At 46.6% G+C, this 21,684-nt stretch overlaps 1 protein-coding gene across 1 annotated transcript in view; it reads right to left on the bottom strand.

Moving 5' to 3' along the window:
- Positions 1 to 19,057, bottom strand: part of Col23a1 (collagen type XXIII alpha 1 chain) — a 343,386-nt gene extending 324,329 nt beyond the window's left edge. Inside the window, exon 1 of the mRNA XM_020170455.2 lies at positions 18,498 to 19,057. Coding sequence (XP_020026044.2) covers positions 18,498 to 18,800 — 303 coding nt within the window. The 5' untranslated portion in view covers positions 18,801 to 19,057. The remainder of the gene's footprint in view (positions 1 to 18,497) is intronic.
- Between the last annotated feature and the right edge of the window lie 2,627 nt (positions 19,058 to 21,684).

Raw genomic sequence — 21,684 nt, 5'->3', positions numbered from 1 at the left:
CATGTACCTATTCTACCATTTGCATATGGATTCTTTCTACCTTTTTGGCTATCGTAAACAATGCTGCTATGAGTGTGAACATCTGTTTTCAGTTTTGCAACTTCTGGGTCATATGGTAATCTTGTATTTAATTTTTCAAGAGTCTGCTAGATTTTATGCACATTGGTCAAACCATTCCCACCAGCAATGGATGAAAGTTCTAGTTCCTCCTCATCCTTGCCCGGAGACCAAGTGGATATGAAATAGTACCTCATTGTGGTTTTGATTTGCATTCCCCTAATGACTGACGATGGTGAGCATCTGTTCAGGTGCTTACTGGACAGTTACGTATCCTATTTGGACAAAGGTCTGCTCAAACCGTTGCCTATTGTAAAGTTAATTATGTTGTGTGCCATTTATATTGTTGAGCCGTAAAAGTTCTTTATATTCTGCATACTACACCCTCATCAGACTCGTGATTGGCCATATCCTCTCACACACAAGAGATCTTTTCTCTCCCTTTTTGTTTTCAAGTGTCGGGGACTGAACCCAGGGCCTCATGCATGCTAGGCAAGTGCTCTACCACTGAACCACACCTTCAGTGCCAACAGATCCAGTCCTCATGAGATTTCTAACCACCTCCAGCCAAGCACCATACAGGTGAAAATCACCTTAGAAATTGGTGGAGATGGTTCCATTACTTTATGCTGGTCTGCATATTAGTCTTTACAGAGATCTTGTTACATTAATACTGGGAGATTATTATGAATAAATTTGATTGAGTCCTCTTTAGTTAATGGTATATGTTTTCAGTTGCTGGGAACTCCACAAAAATAACACCTTAAAACAACACACGTTTAACTGTCTGACAGTTTATGTGGGCAGAAGTCTAGACACATCTGAGCTTGGTCTCTGCTTGGGGTCCACAAAGCTGAAATCCATGGGTCAGCTGGGGGCATCTTTCTAAGATCTGCATCCTCTTTTAAGCTCTGAGGTTCCTTATGACTACAGCTGAGATCCCATTCCCTTGCTGGATGGTGGTGCTCTTAGTTCCCGGAGGTAGCTCTCAGTTCCTGGCCACATGGCTCCCTCTACATATCCTCCCACACTTTAAATATCTCAGACTTCTCAGAGGGCCCAACCCTTTGAAGCGCTCACCTGATTAGGTCAGGACCACTGGATAATCTCTTTCTATTAACTCGGTCAACTAATTGGTAACTCAGTCATAGTAGTGATGCTCCATCATATTTTCAGGTTCTGCCTATGCTCAAGGGGAGGGAATTATACAAAGTGTGTATCCCAGAAGATGGGACTCTTTGTGTGGAGGAGGGATCTTAGACTGCTGCCTATCATAACATTTTACAATTAATTTATCACTTTTGCCAAAGGTACCGCAGTTATGTCCATATATACGTATGTATGTTGATTTTTCTATAAGTCAAAAATGATTGTAAATTTTTGAAAAGTCTACATCATGGATTTCTTCTCAGGCAAGATGGAGTAACAATGACTAGATCTACCCTCCTACCTAAAACAACAAAAACTCAAAAAAACAGTGCCAGACATGGTGGCTCACATCTTGTAATGCAAGCTATGGAGGAAGTACAGATTGGGAGGATCACCATTCCAGGCCAACTCAGGCAAAAAGTATGTGAGGCCCCCATCTCAATGGAAAAAAGCTAGGTCTGGTGACACATGTGGGAAGTAGAAAATAGGAGGACTGTGGTCCAGGCCAGCCCAGGCAAAAAGCAAGACCCTATCTCCAAACTAACCAGAGCAAAAAGGGCTGGAAGGTGGCTCAAGTTGTAGAGTACCTGCCTGGAAAGCACAATTTCAAACCCCAGTACTGCCCACCCCCCCCCAAAAAAAAAAAAAGAAAGAAAAAAGAAAAACTACACATAACATATAGGAAACCATGGTTTTGAAGCCACTGTGCCAGGCAGGAAAGAACAGTGAATTGTGAGACACAGACAACAGTTCACTGCCTGGGGAGAGTGTCAGGCTGTGAACTCTGGAAGGGAAAATAGGTGGAGCCTAACAGCCTCCTCAAGTGGAAGCAATGGAGCTGGGTTCCAAGGATGCTGAGGCACTCAGAATTTGCAGGACAGAGGACTGGAGAGTTAAGTGCTAAACGGTGAGAAAACCCTAGAGACACCCTGCACATCCCCTCAAGGATTAAGCAGAACCCTGACTGGCATGTTGGGGAAACTACCAATAGCCAAGAAAAGAACCACCTAGAAGTATTACAGGGAGCTGCAGCCACAACTCACACAGGGGTGGAAGAGCACCTGTTCCATCAATCACACCAGCAAACTCTCATAAAGTGCTGAATAGTATACTTAAAAGTCCCTGCCTTAGTGACCCTCACAGTCAACCTTACATTAAATACTGCTCTAGTGCCACCTAATAGATCTTAAAAACAAGACTCAAAAGAATTCAACCTGAGCCATTTGCTGTATAACAATGTTTTAGCCGACAATGAACCACATATACTTCCCCGGTCCCTTAAGATTATAATGGAGCTGAAAAATTCCTGTTGCCTACTGACGTCATAGCCATTATCACATCATAGCACAACACTTTAGCCATGTTTGCAGTGGTTCTGGTATGCACAAACCTACTGTGTTGCCCGTCACATAAAAGTATAGCACATACAGTTAGTTATGTACAGTATAACACTTGATAATAAATGACTATTCCTGACTTACGTATTTACTATACTATTTATCATTAGAGTTCACTCCTCCTTATAAAAGAAATTTACCATGAAACAGTCTGCCACTTTACAACCTCATCAGCCTCATATATCCCATCTTGTCTTGATTGCATTAAGAGACTATACCAAACCAGGTATGATGGCACAAATCTGTCATCCCAGCACTCAAAAGGTGGAGTCAGGAGGATCAGAAGTTTGAGACCAGCCTGGGCTCAAAGTCCATGCCCCCCAAAAAGAGAGGCCACATGAAATGACTTGCCGAGACCCTGCAGGTTTGTGTAAGCGCTCTCTGTGACGTTTGTACAACAAGCTTACGTAATGAATTTTTCCTTAGACTATATGCCCAACAGAAAGCTACACACATCTACATTTGTAAGTAACTTAACTACGACATAGCAAAGCTTGTGACTTTTTACAGAAATTACCAAAATACCCAGCACCCAGTAGGAATTACCAGCAGGAAAACAGGCCCCATGTAATGAACAGAAAAAAAAATCATTGAAAGTCCACCACTGCCACAGATGTTAGAATTAACAAAGACCTTAAAATAATTATTATAACTGAACTGCATATGTTCAAGAAGTGGAAACACCTAAGAGATTACAAAGACCTAAACTGGCCGAGGCAAATAGCTCCTGAGACCCTATCTCAAAAATACCCAGCACAAAACAGGTCTGGTGGAGTGGCTAAAGTGGTAGTGCCTGCCTACCAAGTGTGAGGTGCTGAGTTCAAACCCCAGTACTGCAAAAAAGAGAAAGTAAAAAAAAAATCTTAAAAGCAGCCAGAGGAAAAAAAGACATATTACATGGACCATGGACAATGGAATTCTGATATACTGGGAATGTGTATCATACAATGACTTTGAACAATTTAGCAGTTTCTTGGAAAGCTAATCACATAACTATCACATGATCAACCATTCCATGCCAAAATTTTGAGATACCATGAGAAATCAAAGCATACATCCATCCAAAGTCTGTCACAAGAATGTTCATAGCAAGCTCATGTGTAACAAAAACGGAAAACAATGCACATGTTTTTCAGTGGGTGAATGGATAAACAAATGGTAGCACCGTCACATGACGTCATACTGGTAATGAAAACAAATGAGATATTGTGCAAAATTAGTTACTTGTACAACTGTTATGCAAAAAAATCAAAGAACCACTCGATAATTATGATGAATGAAAGAATCTAGACCAAAGAATGTATGATTCCATTCAGATAAAAATTCTGAAAGATGAAAACTAGTAACAAATAGTAACAAATCAGTGGTCACAGGCTGGGGGATGGAGGCAGAACTCTAGAAACTTTGAGGGAGATGGATATGGTCGCTATGTGGGACTGGGAAAAGTTTCATGTGTGTACACATATGTCAAAATTGATCAAAGTTGTATGATTTAAATACGCAGAGTTAAGAGTGAGTCGATAATATTTTTTTAAAAAATTTTAAGCCACCAAACAACCAACAAAACTCTCAGGCCAGGACTTCCAGCTTGGAAGCTAGGGCGCAGTGGGAAGCAGGTATCCTAAGATCAGACTCCACCCTGGTGCCAGGTAGAGGGTCCCCCACAGAGCCATGGCAAAGACAAAACGTGGAAGAACCAGTCAGGCAGGCGTTTGGCAGCAGCTGTGTGGTAACTGCTTTCAAGGAATGTGGGTTTAATCAGTGAGTCCCCCTCGGCACGCGGAGTGAATCTCTTCCAAACCACATCGGCAATCGTGCTTCCCAAAGGGTCTCCGCTCAGTCTCAACGCATGAGCTTGAAAGAGTTTCTCTACAAACCAATGCAATTCTTCAGTCATCTTTAATTCGTGGTTCTGTTCATTATTTTTCAAAGACACTCTTCACTTCCCATCAGAACCTGCCTGCTAGGGTTTACCACATTGCTCTGACAGAAAAAAGAAAAGTAGTCCCTACTGGGGGAAGGACAGTTCTTGCATGTTGAAGAGAGCCCTCTGGCTGTTGGGGGACAGGGGTGCCAACCTTTCCCACCCCATAGCCAGGGTCTTCTCACTAGGCCCAGACGCTATGTCAGGCTCTACTGAAATTCCCCTGCCTCCGGCTGACCTGAGTCTTCTTGGTTTTGTCCATAGTGAGTGTCTAGAGTTTTCCCTAAGGTGTGAAGCCTGAATTTGATGATGTTATGGACCAAGGGGTATTCCCCAGCAAGGCTCAGCTGTTGAAGCCTAACCCCTAGTATCTCAGGGTGCCCTGCATTTAGAGAGATAATTGAGGGGACATGTAGTCATAAGAGTGCATCCTAAGGAGAGGAGACTGGGACACAGATACACACAGAGGAAGATCACATGCGAATACAGCAAGAAGGTAGCCATCTGCAAACCAAGAGGGACCTCACAAGAAACCAACCCTGTCAACACCTAGATGTCAGACATTCGGCCTCCAGAACAGTGAGAGAAGAAATTTCTGTTACCCAAGCAACCCAGACTGTGTGCTTCATGATGGCACACTAATACAGACACCCATTCCAGCTCCATTTACCTCCTTCAGATTACCCCACAGATCCTCCAGGGACTGAAAAGTAGGGGACAGGGACCCAGGAGCTGGGCTGAGTGATGACAGGAAGATGGGTAAGGGAGCAGTAGCCAGATTTGCCTGGGGGTAGGATGGCAGGGCTCAGATAGGAAAATCAGTACCTACAACCAGCCCTCTAGACCAATGGGATCCACATCTGTGGCCTCAACCAACAGCATATCAAGAATATTTTTAGGGCTAGACACAGTGGCACAATGCTTATAATCCTAGCTACTCAGAAGGCAGAGATCAGGAGGATCATGATTCGAGGCCAGCCTGGGCAAACCCATCTCAACCAATAAAAGTTGGGTGTAATGGCATGCACCTGTCATCCCAGTTACAGCTACGTGGAAGGCATAGGTAGGAAGATTGCAGTGTAAGGACCACCCTATTAAAAAATACCTAAAGCAAAAAAGACTGGTGGCATGGCTCAAGTGGTAGAGCACCTGCCTAGCAAGCACAAAGCCCTGGGTTCAAGCCCCAGTATCACAAAATAAAATATATTTAACTGTGTCTGTACTGAACACAGGCTTTTATTCTTTCCATTCTCTAAATAATACGGTATAAAACTGCTCATACAGCATTTACACTACAGTAGCAAGTATAAGTCATCTAGATGGTTTAACATATAGAGGGACTGTGCAGGTTTTTTGCAAAACCCATACCACTTTATAGAAGGGGCTCCCTTAGCATTCGCAGATTTTGGTATCCACAGAGGGTCCTGGAACACCACACCCCCCTCCAGGATATGGAAGGACTGTTGTATTACAAGAAGGGTTGAATTAAAGGGACTGAAACAAAGGACAGAAGCTATGAAGAAGTTGTTGGCAGGACTGCCCAGCTGAGTGATGATGAGGCTCCTCTTCCCAGACTGTGTCATTCAGGGCCAAGTCCAAGGGTGGGAGGGAGATGGAGGAGCTGTTCCCAGAAGGTCCCTCTGCGCTGCATGTTAGCAGACCTCTGTCAGGATTAGAGGCAGGGAGTGGGGTAGGAAGAGAAGTTATGACTCTCCATGTCCTGCTGGGAAGACCTAGGAGGAGCACGTCTTTCTCAGAAGCCTGGGAGAAAGATACTGCCATCCTTTTTCCAGAGAAGGTAGCTGAGGCTTAGAAAAGCCAGCAAATTTGTCCCTGGACACTGGTAGGTTTAGAGGTAGAACAGACTCACACCAGGTCTTCCAGCTCCAAAGCCAGCAGCATGAGTCATGTGAGTCCAGTGGATGGGCCTAGAGGGACCCGGGTGGGAAAATTCTCCCGTGAGACCACAGGTGGGGCTGGGCCTTGGAGGGCACATCGTGAAGTTTCTCATCCTGATTCCTTTAGAGTTCCCTGAACAATTCACATGCACAGTACACATATGTATATGTGCAGACACACACCCCATACATGCACATACATGCACACTTGCTCACTCATGCATTCACGCACGCACACGCATTCACACACGTACACACACATATGCTCACACTCACACCCCACATGCACAACTGCTCACTCATATGCATGTGCATTCATGTACACATCATGCACACTCACATGCCTGCACCTTCATGCTCACTGACATACATATATGCACACATGTACACATGCAATACATACATTCACACACATGCTCACATACACACCCACACAAGCACAGTTGCTCACATTCATATGCATGCATGCATTCATGTAGACACTACACTCACATACATGCAAACATGCACACATGTATGCATACACTTGCACGTGCATACACACGCTCATACACATACATACTCGCTCACATTCATATGCATGCATGCATTTATGTATACACCACACTCGCATGCATCTTCACACTGACGTGTACACACATGCTCACACACACACGCTCACACACATATATACACCTGCTCACACTCATATGCATGCATGCATTTATGTACACACCACACTCACGTGCATCTTCACACTCACTGACATGTGCACACACACACGCTCACACACATATATACACCTGCTCACACTCATATGCATGCATGCATTTATGTAAACACCATGCACACACTCATATGCATGCACCTTCACCCATGCAAGCATGTACACACACCCTTACACATGCAGCTCTCTTGCACCCTCACACTGGCTCATGCTCACACACACTCTAGTCCTGCTGTGCTGCCGTCACGGGAACTCATCCTTCACTTGACTGTACCACAACTATGGTCTGAAACCAAGGTGTCACAGATGAGAACAGCCTCTATGCCACCCAGAAAGGCACAGTTAAATAAAGGGGCAGACCCTGCTTTCTTTGTATGATGTTCCTCCCTAGAGGACCAGAGTTGAGTAGATTTTATTTAAATTGTTTTTTTGAAACACCAGAATGCATTCTAGTTGCTTCCTGATTTGTTTCACAACTCAAAGTTGGAAACAAATTCAGTTTTAGACGTTCTATTGCCCATTTGAAAGCACCCCCACGCTGATTTCATGACCACATCAGGAAAATAAGCTCTCGTTTACCAGCATGAATCACTGCAGATGTGTGAAGCCTCTAATTTGCCAGGTTAATGAGAAGCAGTTAGGGGTTTTGTGCCATGCTGCATAATCACAGAAACAGGCCATCTGCTTAATTAAAGTGAATTGATTAGGTGTTGTTGTTCCCTTTCACCATGACAAATACACATAATTATTTTCATGAATAGTTTTATTTTGGTCAGGAATATGAGATTTTTAATTAAATGGGAAATCCCTTTCAGCTCAAACAAGCAATCAAAAACATAGGACTCTGAAGCTAATTCTGTGTTAGCCTTCCTTGAAAGCCAAGTTGCATTTCTCAGCCCAGTGACTCAGAACCTAAATGTGAGTGAATATCTCTTTTCCAGCTGTATGGCTTTAATGGGATGGCGTAATCCCAGTGTTAAAGGATCCTGTATTTTTTAAAATCAGAATCTCAATATGTAGCCCAGGCTGGCCTTGAACTCAAGAACCTCCTGCCTCCGCCTCCTGAGTGCTTGAATTACAGGCATGCACCACCACATCTGGCTAAAGGATCTTAAGGGCAGCCATGGAACCTCAGGACTGCCTCTCCATTAGCTGACAGACATAGACATTCCTTCTAGGTTTGGTAAAGAAAGCACTGGGAGAAGAACAGCTGTGTTCAGTGTGCATGATGCACTCAGCCCTTCGGACACATCCCCTTGGTAATTCCACAGAAACCACATGAGGTGAGCACTGCAACCCTGCTGGACAGATGAGCAAACGAGGTTTGGGGAAACCATCAGTTTCACACTGGGAAGTGGCAGGGCTGGGAAGTGAACCTGGGTCCGCTTAAAGCTAATGTCTTCCTTGCCACCCAATACATCTATCACTTTCAGATGTCTTTAAGGACGTCCACACTTGCAGACAAAGCTACTGCCTCTGATGCTCAAAGCTGAATTGTAGCTCCCCTGGGTCTGTCACCAGACTGTGGAAAGGGCTCAGGATGAGGAGTTATAAAGTTAGCTGGTCTATCAGGGATGTGATGTGCACCGTCACCAGGGTCCTGTCACTGACCCTCTCTAGGAGAGTGAATCCCACCTCACAGAGGTGGACATAATCTGAGTTCTTCTGTCCAAGGCAGGCATAAGAAAAGCACAGGGCTGTGGGAACAGCTCAGTGGCAGAGTGGCTTGCCCAGCATTCACAAAGCCCTGGGTCCATCCCCAACGCTGGGGGAGGGGCAGGGGAGCACCTCGCTTGTTTTTCCCTTAGCCTCTGGTAGCACATTGATGCGACTTGCTTTAAAATTCCATCTGCAAACCTATTTTTTTCTCCCAACGATTCAAGCTAAGTCCCAAAATATGTTTCTGGACATAATGCAAGGATGTATTCTGAATGCTTTTGTCAACAATTAAAGATTAATTCTGACTCTACACATGGAGAAAATCGAATGGGGAGAGCTGGAGGTCGTGTGTGGTCTCCACAGAACTTTGCTGAATTGAGCTCGTTCATTCACATAATTAAAAGTCCCAGTGCGGCCCGGCCCAGTGCCTGGCTCTGTTAAACACCATTGAGGAGAGGTCTCTGCACCAAACCACCAAAGAAACATGATCTGAGATGACATCTTCAGGCTTTTGCCATATCTTGCGTTAAGGCTCTCTTTTCACTTTCAACAATGAAAACCACTTTTCCCATCACAAAACTTGAAGCAAGATTTAATGGTGTATCAGTTTCAGAATATCATAAGAGGAGAAACAATGGTCATGGACAACTTGGTGGTTCTTAAATTTAAACAAAAAATACCCCTAAAGACACTCTTCTTCATCCCAAAAAATAACAGAAGTAAGAAACTTTCCCCACAAAACCATGGATGGTGCCATCGTCTGTGCTAAAAAGGAATATGGAGGAAGTCTAAATGCCATAATCGGATGTGATTTTCTGGATGGGATACCATTCTGTCATTAAACATGGCCATAAAGATCGTACAACCTAGAAAAGTGTTCTTGACGTAAGTGGAAAAGCATAAAAGCAACATATAAATGGTATACATTCCATGGGCAAAATAAATGGACCGCTAAGCTGTCCACAAATAAGGATTGCGAGAGATTACACAAAAAGTTAAATAGTCCTTGTTTTAGGGTGGTGGGATTATTGGTAGTGTTAATTGTGTTAAATCAAGATTCATTTTAGTTATTTTATAAAAAGGGAAGGACAGTCAAGCTGGCATGTTATTTCCCAATATAGTTAGCTCTCCGTATCTGTAATTCTATATCCACTGGTTCAACAAGCCAATGGCTCAAAAATATTCCAGGAAGGTTGGGCTGGGTGGTTCATGCAACCAGGTAGGAGGATCAAGCTTGGAGGTCAGCCTGAGCAAAGTTAGTACAAGACCCTCTCTGAAAAACAATCTAAAAGCAAAAGCACTCAAGCGGTAGAGTGCCTGGAAGCCCTGTGGTCAATCCCAGTACCGAAAAAAGTTTAGGGGAGAAAAAGTTGCATCTGTACTATGTATAGATTTTTTTCTTGTCTTTATTCCCTGAACATCATACATTACATTATATCCACTATTTACACAGTATCGGGTATTTTAAGGAATCTAGCAAGGACTTCAAGTCTGTGGGGGGATGTGAGAAGGGGATATGCAAATATTATGCCATTTTATATAAAGGCCTTGGAGCCCTGTGCATTGGTCCCTATCTCTCCACAGACACTAAGGGATGGCTGTACTGGATTTAACTCCTAGATAAAGGAGGCAGGCACATTTCAACAGTCGCAGGAGTTAGAGAGCTGATGAGCACATCAAAGGGAAGAGAAACATGTGCACAGCTGCCCAAAAAAGAGCAGTTCTGAAAGAACCCATCTCCCACCCACACCTGTCAGTGCCTCATGGAGGGGGTTAGAGCTATATAGAGAAAAGGGAGAAACATGTAGATCTGTGGTGAGGGAAGAGTCTCTGAGAATATAGGATTAAGCCAATACTCTCTGAGACTGGGATTCAGTGCTCAGAGCTGACAAAGATTCTCAGCTTGACTGAATGATAGCTAGGTTCCGAACCTTCTGCAAGGCCCACCTGCCCACATCCTGGTAAAATCCAGTTTTAGCAAAGAAGCCTGCTAAGTCACTTTGGCCAGATGCACCATCCTCAATGTGGGATCAAGTTCCTCGTCCTCCACTGTAAGTCAGCTTTGTCAGTGTAACAAATACCTGAAATATACAACTTCTAAGAAATAAAGGTTTATTTTGGTGCCCAGTTTTGAAGTTTTCAGTCCATGATCACTTGGCCTTGTTGCAGAACAGTACATCATGGTAAGAGTGCATGGTCGAGGGGGACTGCTCACCTCATGCAAGCCAGGAAGAGAAAAGAAAGACAGGAAGGGGCTAGGGTCCCAATATCCCCTTCAAGGGCACACCTCCAATGACCTAACTTCCTTCCATGAGTCCCCACCTACTAAAGGTTCCACAACCTCCAAATAGTACCATGGGTTGAGGAACAAGGCTTCAAAACACAGGCCTTTAGGTGACATTCAGGATCCCTTTGGGGGACATTCAAGATTCAAACTAGAACATGCAGCATCCCCAGTGACTTCTGATCACCCTGGCTATCTTCACCAAGACTCCTGTAACGTCAGGTAAGCAAGAATCCCTCTTCTTTCTGATGGTCCTCTTAGTCATTTCCTGTCCATTGACCCAACCTGCTCCTCAGCTATCAGTTTCCACTGCCCATGCTGTGTTCAGAGTTGAGTCCCTGTATCTATTACAATGACACTGAATAAAGTCAGCCTTGCCACACTTTGACAAGTGTCGTTAAATCATTTTTCTGTTTAACAGGTGTCATGGAATCATTTCTTTTTTGTAACAGAGCTCAGTCCCTGCCGCAGCAACTCTTCTGCCCAGCCATCCCTTTTCTACCCTGTGTCATGGTTCCTGTGGACAAGCCAGAGCACAAGCCTGACCCCCACATCCAGAGAACAGAGGAGTTAGGTAACCAGCCCCAGCCACACAGCAGGCAGCAGCCTCTGGTTTCTCATCCCCTCCATACCATAGCAATTTCCTTTTCAAAACTCAGGCTCCCCAAAAACCCCATGGCAGATGGTGGAAGGCAAGGCTGTGGCAACCCCTAGCCATATGCACCTCATCGCCCAGGTCTCTAAGAGTTCAAAGTACCCCAGAGATTCCTCAACAAGGTCAGAGATGAGCAGGGCCTCTTCCTCCAAAGACTGCCCCTTGAGAAGCTAGTAAAAACAGGCAAATGAATGTGGGCCCTGGGAGCAGGTAGCCTGGACTGGGGCACATGCATGCTGCCCTTGGCTGAATGGGAAAGTCACACAGACTGACAGTGGACATGACTATTCATTTTATGCTCTTCCATGGCACCCCATATGTTCTAGCAGGTCACTCCCTCCATGTCTGTGACATTTCTCTTTCTGCAAAATGACACGTGTGTCTTTTTTGCATGTGTGAGATCAAACCCAGGTCCTCTCACATGCTAAGCAAATGCTCTGCTACTGAGCTACATCCCCAGCCCATAAACTCTGACTTGTACATCTCACAAGGCTGTTGAGCAGAATTTTAAGGATTTTAAATGATTCCCAAGTTTGCAAAGCTCACATTTTGTAAGTGCATTGTATATAAAGAACAGATTTTGACATTGCCACAGATAAACCCAAATTTATCAGTGGACACAAACCCCCCACAGAGCAAGAGTTTACAGCCTAACCCATTGCACTGAAATTCCTTTAGCTGGATTCCGAGCCTCCAAAGTGGAATTTCTCCAGAATGTGGCTCCAGCATCTCTTTCACTATTCCTTGAATGGTTACCTACTGGTTTCATTGGCCCCAGGTTTTCGCTCCTTTCTTCTTCTTCTTTTTTTTTTTTATTCATATGTGCATACAATGTTTGGGTAATTTCTCCCCCTCCCCTCCTTTCTTCTAATAAGAGCAGTCCAAATTATCCTTTGGAGGGCTGGGGGGATGGAGCTGGATTAGTAGAGGTTAACCCAGCATGCATGAGGTCCTCAATTGCTCTCCAGCACCACCAAAACCAAACTGCAAGGGTGGGGGAGACACATTCTCCACTTCTTGGCCCTTCAGTGCAGGGCCAGCCCTATACACGCACACATACATGTCCCCAAGCCTGGCTGCCCAGTAGGTCACTGTGAACATTTAGGTAGCCTATACTGATGGATGCTGCCAGCACAGTAAACTGGGGAGCTTCTGTAGGGACTGCTAGAAATGAGAAACTCTGATCCTATGACTGTGAATCTGGAACTGCTGGAAGCTTCCCTAACACTTCCTGGGAAAATGAGGGCATCATTGAGGAATACAGAACAATACAAAGAAACCCCCAAACCAAGGCACATCTAGTTGGGTCTGAGCAGACATTCACCTTGACTTCTTGATTACTAAGCCATATATTCCTTTTGAAATCTAAGCTACTCTGAGCGGGGACCCATCACATTGCTATTTAAAAGTACAAGGATCCAAGCCAGGCACCAGTGGCTCACACCTATAATCCTAACTACTCAGGAGGCAGAGAGATCAAGAGGATCACAGTTCAAAGCCAGCCAAGGAAAATAGTTTGGGAGACCCTATCTCAAAAATACTCAACACAAAAATAGGGATGGTGGACTGGCTCAAGGTGTAGGCCCTGAGTTCAAACCCCAGTTACACACAAAAAAAAAAAGGTGGGGGAATTCAAAAGACATCCAGAAATGCTAAACTGAATGGACTTTAGCCTTTCCTCCTTGGCAGGGCACAGAACCTCTGAGTTAGTTCTCATGAGAGGGTTGCTTTTATAGAGCTGCTCCAATTCTGCCTTCCTGTCTCACCATGGGAGAGCTTGTGCTCCTGTCACTGTCATGCCATCTGTCATGAAGTGACATAGTTAGGGGCCCCTGCCAGAGCCAGTTCCAGGCTATTTGGACTGTTTATCTCCAAAACTGTGAGTGAAATAAACCTCTTTTCTTTATAAATGATAGGTTGTTATGCTAACAGAAAACCCACCACAACAGCAAAAAACAGAACTATGCCAGAGGGCATCTCAAACACATCAACTTTCTCTTTACCTCTGGCTGGAGGCAAGGCTGGATATGGATAATAGGAATCCCAGAGTGTCCCCAAGCGTGGAGCCTAGGAAACACAAAAATGGAAATAGAGCGCACTTACGAAAACTATGAGAGCCCAGAAGACGGACGACTGCCCACCCTTCCGTCCTCCCCTGGGCTAACAGCAGTAACATTCTACAGCACCTAGCTAACACTGTTTAGTTGCTCCTCAACAGCTATCCTCAGTCTTCCTTCCTAACAAGGTTTCAATTCTACTTCAGTGGCAATGTGCCCAGCCCCAGGGGGTGAATCAAGATTGTCTTGTTGGCAATCCCATTCTCCTCACCAGTGAAAGGGTCATGGTAACCACATGGCCTTGTTCTGGTTGATGGCTATAAGGCAGTTCTGCTGAAACAAGCTGAGAAAGTTTCCTCCCAGGTTTCAATAAAAGAGAAAACCCCTCAGGGAGATAGCTCTTTCTCCTGCCCCCTTCCCTACTATGGCTATTTTTGTGTGAAGACATATGTATGGAGCTGCAGTATCCATCTTGCAACCATGAGAAAAAAACCAAGAGACTAGCAGATACAGTTTGACACCCACTTGTGGACAAGTCACTGAACTAACCCAGTATCTGCTGACTGTCTTCCAGGCTTCTCTGATTACATAAGATAATTCAATGACTGTCACATTTAAGTGACCACACTCAGGCATTCCATTACCTCCCAGTGAAAAACATACTTACTGACAGTACTAATCTGTTTTCCATTACCATAATGAAATCTCTGAGACAGACTACTTTATAACAAAAAGAGAAAAAGAGGTTTATATAAAACTTACAGTTTTGGAGGCTAAAAGTCCAAAATCAATTGGCCCCACTGTTCTGGTCTCTGTGAAGTAGGAAGTGATTGTGTGTGTGTGTGTGTGTGTGTGTGTGTGTGTGTGTGTGTGTGAGTGAGAGAGAGAGAGAGAGAGAGAGAGAGAGAGAGAGAGAGAGAGAGAGAGAGAGAGAGAGAAGAGATCACAATGCAAAACAGGAAGCCAGAGCAATACTGGAGTTCCACAATTCCTTACAAGGCATGCCCACAGTTGACCTAGGGACCTCCCACTAGGCTCTACCTCTTAAAGGACCACACCACCAACCTAGGGACCAAACTTCCAGTACATGATCCCTTGGGAGACAAAGTCAAACCATATCTAAACCCTGCCATCAACCAAGACTTTTCTCTACATTAGCTTATTTGCTTCTTATTACATATGTCCTTATGACCACCATATTAGAAAGGAAGAAGGTGAAGCTCAGCTTGGAAGACAGCTTGCAAACAATGAGACCAGGTCTCCAACTCTCCTCTTCGGATGAAAAACCCCTTGCATCACCTACTCTGCCCTATCTCCTCATAGGAATTCCTTCAGTTTAGAGTCCTCACCTTCAGGAGCCAGCGGCGCCTCAAATCTTCAAAGCCAATGTGCAAACGTCCCATTCCACACTTCCAAAAAATGTCTGTGAAAGGAATATTCCAACTCTTGTTCTAAACATGCTGCTATTATTATAAAGCTCTCCCAAGCTGCAGCATTAAAAAAATCATTTTAAAGGCTAGAAGACTGGGAGAGTGAAAGTAAGCAGGCCAGGAAGTAACTGGAAGGAAAGTTTTTTGTTTTGTTTTTTTGTTGTTGTTTGGAAGCCAGGAAATGTCAAGGCAATAAATCCAGCAATGATTTACTCCCCATCTTCATTTGTGTCTGGGATTAAAAAATAGGCATCCTTATTAAAATGGACACCATAGAGCAGTCCTGACAAGTGGACAGAGGTACACTGGATTCTGAGTTTGACAGTAACTTAACCCATATACATGACGGTAGGGAAGGAAAGCACTTGAATTCTATCCCGTCTCTGGGTTAATCTTGGGTTCAAACTCATTGGTTTGGACAACAGAAGGCCAACAGCCAACAATAAAGCCATTGTAAACTGGAAAGGGTCTTCTCCTCTGGATACAACTATTTCTTAAATCCTTGCATTAACTTTCTTACTGTAGTATGAGAGCTATACACACTCCAGCCTAAGCTTTTGCAACACTGTAACTAGAGGTGTAACTGGAAGGGTGGATCAATTAGGCAATCTCCTTAAAGAGCTTTCAAAGGGTTTTCTAACATGTTACAGGTTTCCTTTTGCATGAATTTTCAGATCATACTTACTCAGAGATCTGATTTTTATATTCTAAAGCCCATATCTTCCCTTTTGTACCATGCAAAGGGTCTTTAATAATCATGAGGGAGCATGAATATTCCTTTTCTATAGCTTCTCTATCTACTTTATCAGGCACATCAGCCAGTCCCAGAAAAATTTATGTCACAGTTTTGTTCCCAAGGGAACAGGAAGAGTGGGTCTCCTATAAACAGTGGCTTTTGTTGGCTTATTTTTTTTCTGACATTAAAGTTGTGTGTGGTTGGCAGAGATTTCTTTTCTTTAATTTGGCCGTGGTTTCTGCCTCCAAAACTCTGAAAAGGAGTTAGTTGGTAAAAGGACAAGCTGCAGGCACCCTCATACACAACTCACAACTTCAGCACTGACTTCACAAAGGCTCAGGAAGAACAAATCAGAAGTGGATAACATGTTCCAGGACAAATGTCTCCTTAAGAGACATGCAGGTCAATACAGATCTGTCTTCATATCTAAAGGTTTGGAAAAGTATCTACACATCCACTTAAAGCCACTTACTGCCTCCCCATAATGTGCCTCCTGCAGTCCTCTCATCTCAGCCAGGGAATTCACTGTCACCAAGCTGTGTACATTTCCCATCCAGAGGCATTTACAAGAAGAATAGCTGGTAGCAGGAAAGGACTGGTCCCCTGGGAGAGAGATGCCTTCTCACTAGGAACACCCAAACACAGAGACCACATTGGTACTGGGCTATCTCTGACTCTCCAAGAGCAGGGAAGGGGACCAGTTTATGCGCCAAGCATAATGCATACCTCGGATGCTGACCCCTGCTTAGCTATAGAACACTGTGTTATAGGGCACAGCAGATCATCAAGTGGGAACCTCAGGATTCCTTTGCCTATCTGATCAAGAGAAGGAGGAAGAAGAGAGAGGAGAAGGAGAAAGGGAAGAAGAAGAGGGGAGAGTGAGCAAGTTCTCTTCACTAACTCATTGTTCAAACACCATAGTTCCCTAATTAAAATCCAGGAGGACGCAACCTTGAAGTCTAGGCTGAAGTTCAGGACTAAAGAAGAGACCCTCTCCCCATCAGCACAGACACAATTTGTATGTTCTTGTAAAAAGGTCTAACTGCAATTTCTGATTTACTCAATCAGAGCTTGAGGCTGGTTTTTCCTAAACCAGAGGACCCTTCCTGTTTGACAGAACAGAGCAGTGGCAGCATTCACAGGTAGAAACTCAACTGGGCCTCCATAAATCAATTCAACACACTTGTCTCTAGGGGCTTGCCAAAAGATAATAGGCAGCAATTATGAAACCATCCCCAGGAGTTGCCAGCAGGGCTTGAGGGAGATTTCTGAAGCCTGCAGGCACTTTCAAAGGGGGAAAAGAGCAAATCATTTTAGGAAGCAGCAATTTTGCCCAGAATCAAATAGAAGAGATGCAACACTGCCTTAAATGAAAGTGACTAAGAAATAGGTGTGGTGAACCAGGAGGTGCAGCCCAGACTTCCATTCCCATCCTGCTTCCAGATTAACTTCACCATGGATACACTCAGCTCAATATATGTGTATTTGGTGCTGGGGGTCCACCACTGAGCTACACCCCCAGCTCCTACACAGCTCTATAGATGAATAAAGACCACAGCTGTGCACAGTATACCATGCCCTCCCACCCCCTCTACTACACCTGAAGACGTCCCCTTGGGCATTCTCTTCGAATCTGGGGCAGCCACCTTTGCCAGAAGGAGGATGACTCAGGCGAGGGAGGTGGCAGAGCCAGAGGGAGCTCTGGCCAGTGCCCGGTGCCTGTCCCAGAGGCAAACTGCTGCAGGAAGGGTGGAGGTCCCGTCCAACATGCTGGATGAGACTTTGAGGTCCCAATGTGACTCCTGCTTTAAAGACACCCACCAGCAATGTTAACCTTTATGTGTCGCAGAGCCCATAGGACGCTATCAACAAGCATACAGGAGGCCACTCAGAACGAGCCCGTGGCACCGCCCGAACACCAGGAATCCAGGTGTCTCCCGACTCTTCCTTCTTCTCATCCTATCAAATCGGCGAGCGTCCCCTGCGGTTGCACTGGGTGCGCCCTGGGCCTGAGCAGCCTGGGAGCCCAGCAAATTCAGGCTGGAACTGCTTCTAAACAAACGTTCCTGGGCACCGACGGCTGACCAGAGCCCCCTGAGTCCTGGCCCTGGGGGTCTGTCGCAGGAGTCCCGCCCCCGCCGGGCGCTCCAGGTGGACCAGCGATGGGCACGAGAGTTACCGCGTACTTCCCGCACGAGCCTGGTCATTATCCCGGGCGCTCACGGTAGGCGAAAAGCGGGGTGTCCGAGCGCACGCACCCGTGGGGACTCGCTCCCAGGACTGTCACTCTAAGTCCATGGTCTTACCCTCCCCCTGCCCGTCCCCAAACGTCCTGTTGGCTTGTTTCCCCGCGGCCACAAGCCCCGACACACGACCCTGAGGCAGAAGCGGGGGGCCAGCACCCCCAAGCTCCGGCCCGCACGGTCCGCCTGGATGCCGGCGCGTGTGCACAGCTGGGGGCGACCCCTCCTCGGAGCGACAGCCGCCGGCCCGGACACACCCGGTTCTTGCGGGCCGCCCCCGCCCCCCCTCGCCGGCGCCTCACCTCACGCAGCAGGCGCTCCAGGTGCGGTTCGGCCCAGGCGGCCGGCGGCCCCGCGCGCCTCAGCAGCTCGCGCTCCTCCTCGAGCGCCGCCACCCGGCCTTGCAGCGCGGCCGCCTGGGCGCCCAGCAGCAGGCAGGCGGCCGCCGAGCCCACGGACAGCAGCAGGCACAGCACGCTCAGCGCCCGCGTCCCGGCCGTCGTCGCGGGACGCCCGCCACCGCCACCACCGCTACCGCCGCCGCCGTCCGCCGCGCTGCTCTGCCGTGAGTCGCCGCCGCCCCCGGCGCGCTCGCCCGGGCTCATGGCGCGCTGGTCGCGCGTGGGTTCTCCGAGGGGGCGGTGCAGAACGCGGGGCCGCTGGCTGAGAGAGCCCGAGGCACGAGGTCGGCGGGGCGCGGGGTTCGGCCTTCCAGCAGCAGCGGATCGCGGCGCACGCCCCCTTCGCCACCAGCTCCTCCCGCAGCGGCCACTTTGGGCAGTTTCCTCTATGCAAATAGACCCTGCCAGAAAAGGAGCCCGGACCCACCCAGGGGAGGAGCGGCCCGGCCGGCCCCGCGGAGGAAAGGGGGCGGGGGCCAGAAGTGAGCCGCCCGCGGGAGCCACCCGTGCGCGCCCGGCTGACCCCGAGCACAGCGCAGCCCTCGGCCCTCACCGGTCCCGGGCGCGGGCTGCACCCATCCCCGCGTGAGCGGCTCGGCGACTTCCCTGTCCGAGTCCTCCCTGCGATCACAAAGGGTGTGATGCGCACCCAGGGACGCCCTCCGCAGCCCACCCCTGCCTGGAGCACCCTCCGTGCCTGGGCAGCATTCCCCTTAACTTGTGAATTAACCTTTCTGACACTTTTAAATAGAACTTCAAAACTTCGACCCTGTGAAAAATTTAGTGAACCCGTCCTAGACGGTGGCTTAGCGCCGCTTGGTGGCCGAAAGTGACCTCCGCGCATTCGCATTGAGAGCGCATCATGATGGAGATTGAGCCAAAAGAAAGACGTCTCTAAGAATCTTCATTCTCTCGCCATTTGTAATGTGCCAGGCATTGGTGCTGTAAACAGAAATAATAAGGTCTTTGTTTTTGATCTAGGGAGAGCTTTCAGTTGAGAAAACAGACTATACCAAATGGCAACGATGTGATAAAGGAACTCCTACTTTTGCTGAATTTGATGACAATTCTATAGTGGAAAAACTTGGCCAAAAATAGTGATCAAGTTTGCGCCATATTTAATCGGAAACTGCACCTGTTCTGCAGGTTTACATCGGGAGTTAAGGAAGAAAGTTCTGGTATACGTCTGGGTCCAGAGAAGAGAATGAAACTCATTTGCAGGAGTGGCTCCAGCAGTCTTGGCAGGAAAGGAGAGGAAGGCTGGACGTCAGGCCAGGGTTTCTGCTTGCTGGCAAGGCTTTACCAGGCACGTTTATACCTAAAATGGGTCCCAAGAAACTTTTCCTGTAAGATCAGTTAAAAACAACAAACCACTAGCTTGGATCAGTGTAATCTGGGCCACCACCGTGGTTTTCTAGACAAAGACCTGTTGTATCCATCGTCTTTCAAGTTTATAGTTGTTTGCTTAATTTCTGTGGCTAGTTAACATATCTCCTAAACCTGTTGAGACGATCAGCTAACACATTCCTCTACTCCTTAACGCAGAGGAGCAGGGGTGGAGAGTACCTCTGATATTGAAATAAAATAGAAGATGGCTGGTACCTCATTTCTGCAACTCTTTTTACATTGGGGTTATATTAGATGGTTATAGTCTTGGTCCTGTGCTAAAATCTACTGTATGTTCAAATAATTTGAAAAGTGCTTGCTAAGCAAACTTGATGCTCTACTCTGAAAAGGCCAACAGCATATTACAAGTTAGTGCTCGTGCTCAAACACAGATAGGTTGCCCATCATCTGCTGATGTTAATGCTACTGCATATACTGTTCACTGTGTTCCAGAAGCTTCTGTGTATTGAACAAGCTAAGATCATTGGTCACCCAGGCCTTTGCCTTTGCCTGTTAACTCCCTGTCTGGATTCTCCTCCTCCTCATCCTTCAGGTCAAGGTCTCCAGGTCCTCAACCTTGCTGTCCCTCAAAAGCTTTCCCAGACTGCCCAATCTAAGGAGCTCCTACCCCCAGTCCCTTTCTGAAGGATTATTCAGGGGACTGAGCACTTATCACTGAAGTTACCCTTTAACTATGGCCCCTTGTTTCACTCACTACTGCCTTCTCAAAGAACAGAACACTATCTGGCACATAGTTGATACTCAATAAACATTTCCTAAGTGAATTAAGATGAAAATGTTTACCGTCTGCAACTCATTTTAAAAGGCAAGAAGGAAAACACTCTATGTTACTTGTGTCAGCTGGGGTCCTGGCAGGAAAAGAAGGCATCCTCAGAAAGGATGATTGAAGACAGCTTGACTGTAGAGCCGCTTCACAAAGCAGATAAAGGGAAGCCAGCAGGGGATGCCAAAGGAAGCAGCATTCTGGGGATAGGCACAGTGGGAGGCCACTGCCATCCCTAGCCTGGTGGGTGAGGGGAGAAAACTGCTGGGGAATCCAGATCTGCTCCAAGGGTGCTGTGACCTTTGGTTCAGGACACAGTCGCAAACCCTCAGCTTAGCAGGAAGGGAGCTCCATGTCTCTCACCTGCTGGGGTTTCCCACTGACCAAATGTACAAGGCCAGGGAGCCCAGCCCAGTGCAGAGGGCAGATGGAGGACGGACCTGCTCTTGTCATGTGTATAGCATTACCAAACATGATTATAGTGCTTACCAAGCTCAGCCTAGCTACTGGCATCTCTGAATGCTGACCTGTCCAGCAGTGCACTAACTTGAACCCCTGCCATGGCACTACTCAGAAGCCAGCTGGCTACCTGGATGACTTAGGACTCCATCCAGAAAGGGCCAGTGGTTTGTCCCTCACAGGGACAACTACTTCTCCAGGTATGATCATGTCTTTCCCATCCAAACTGCCTCACCCAATACTGCTATCCTTGCAAAATGCCCCATCCACATATATGGAATCCAACCAAGGATTTCAGCAAAGGAGATGGGTGAGTCCATGACCATGGACTCCACTGGTGTCACTGTATCCTGCAATAGCCAAAAGTAGCCAGCTTCATAGAAGCCAAACTTCCTCTGAAAGCCTGGATAAAGCACCAACACAGAGGCCATCCTTTGGGATGTGGTATGTGTTAAACCA

This window comes from Castor canadensis, chromosome 16 (assembly GCF_047511655.1).
Source record: "Castor canadensis chromosome 16, mCasCan1.hap1v2, whole genome shotgun sequence".
NCBI lineage: Eukaryota > Metazoa > Chordata > Mammalia > Rodentia > Castoridae > Castor > Castor canadensis.
This window is presented reverse-complemented; position numbering and strand designations above follow the sequence as displayed.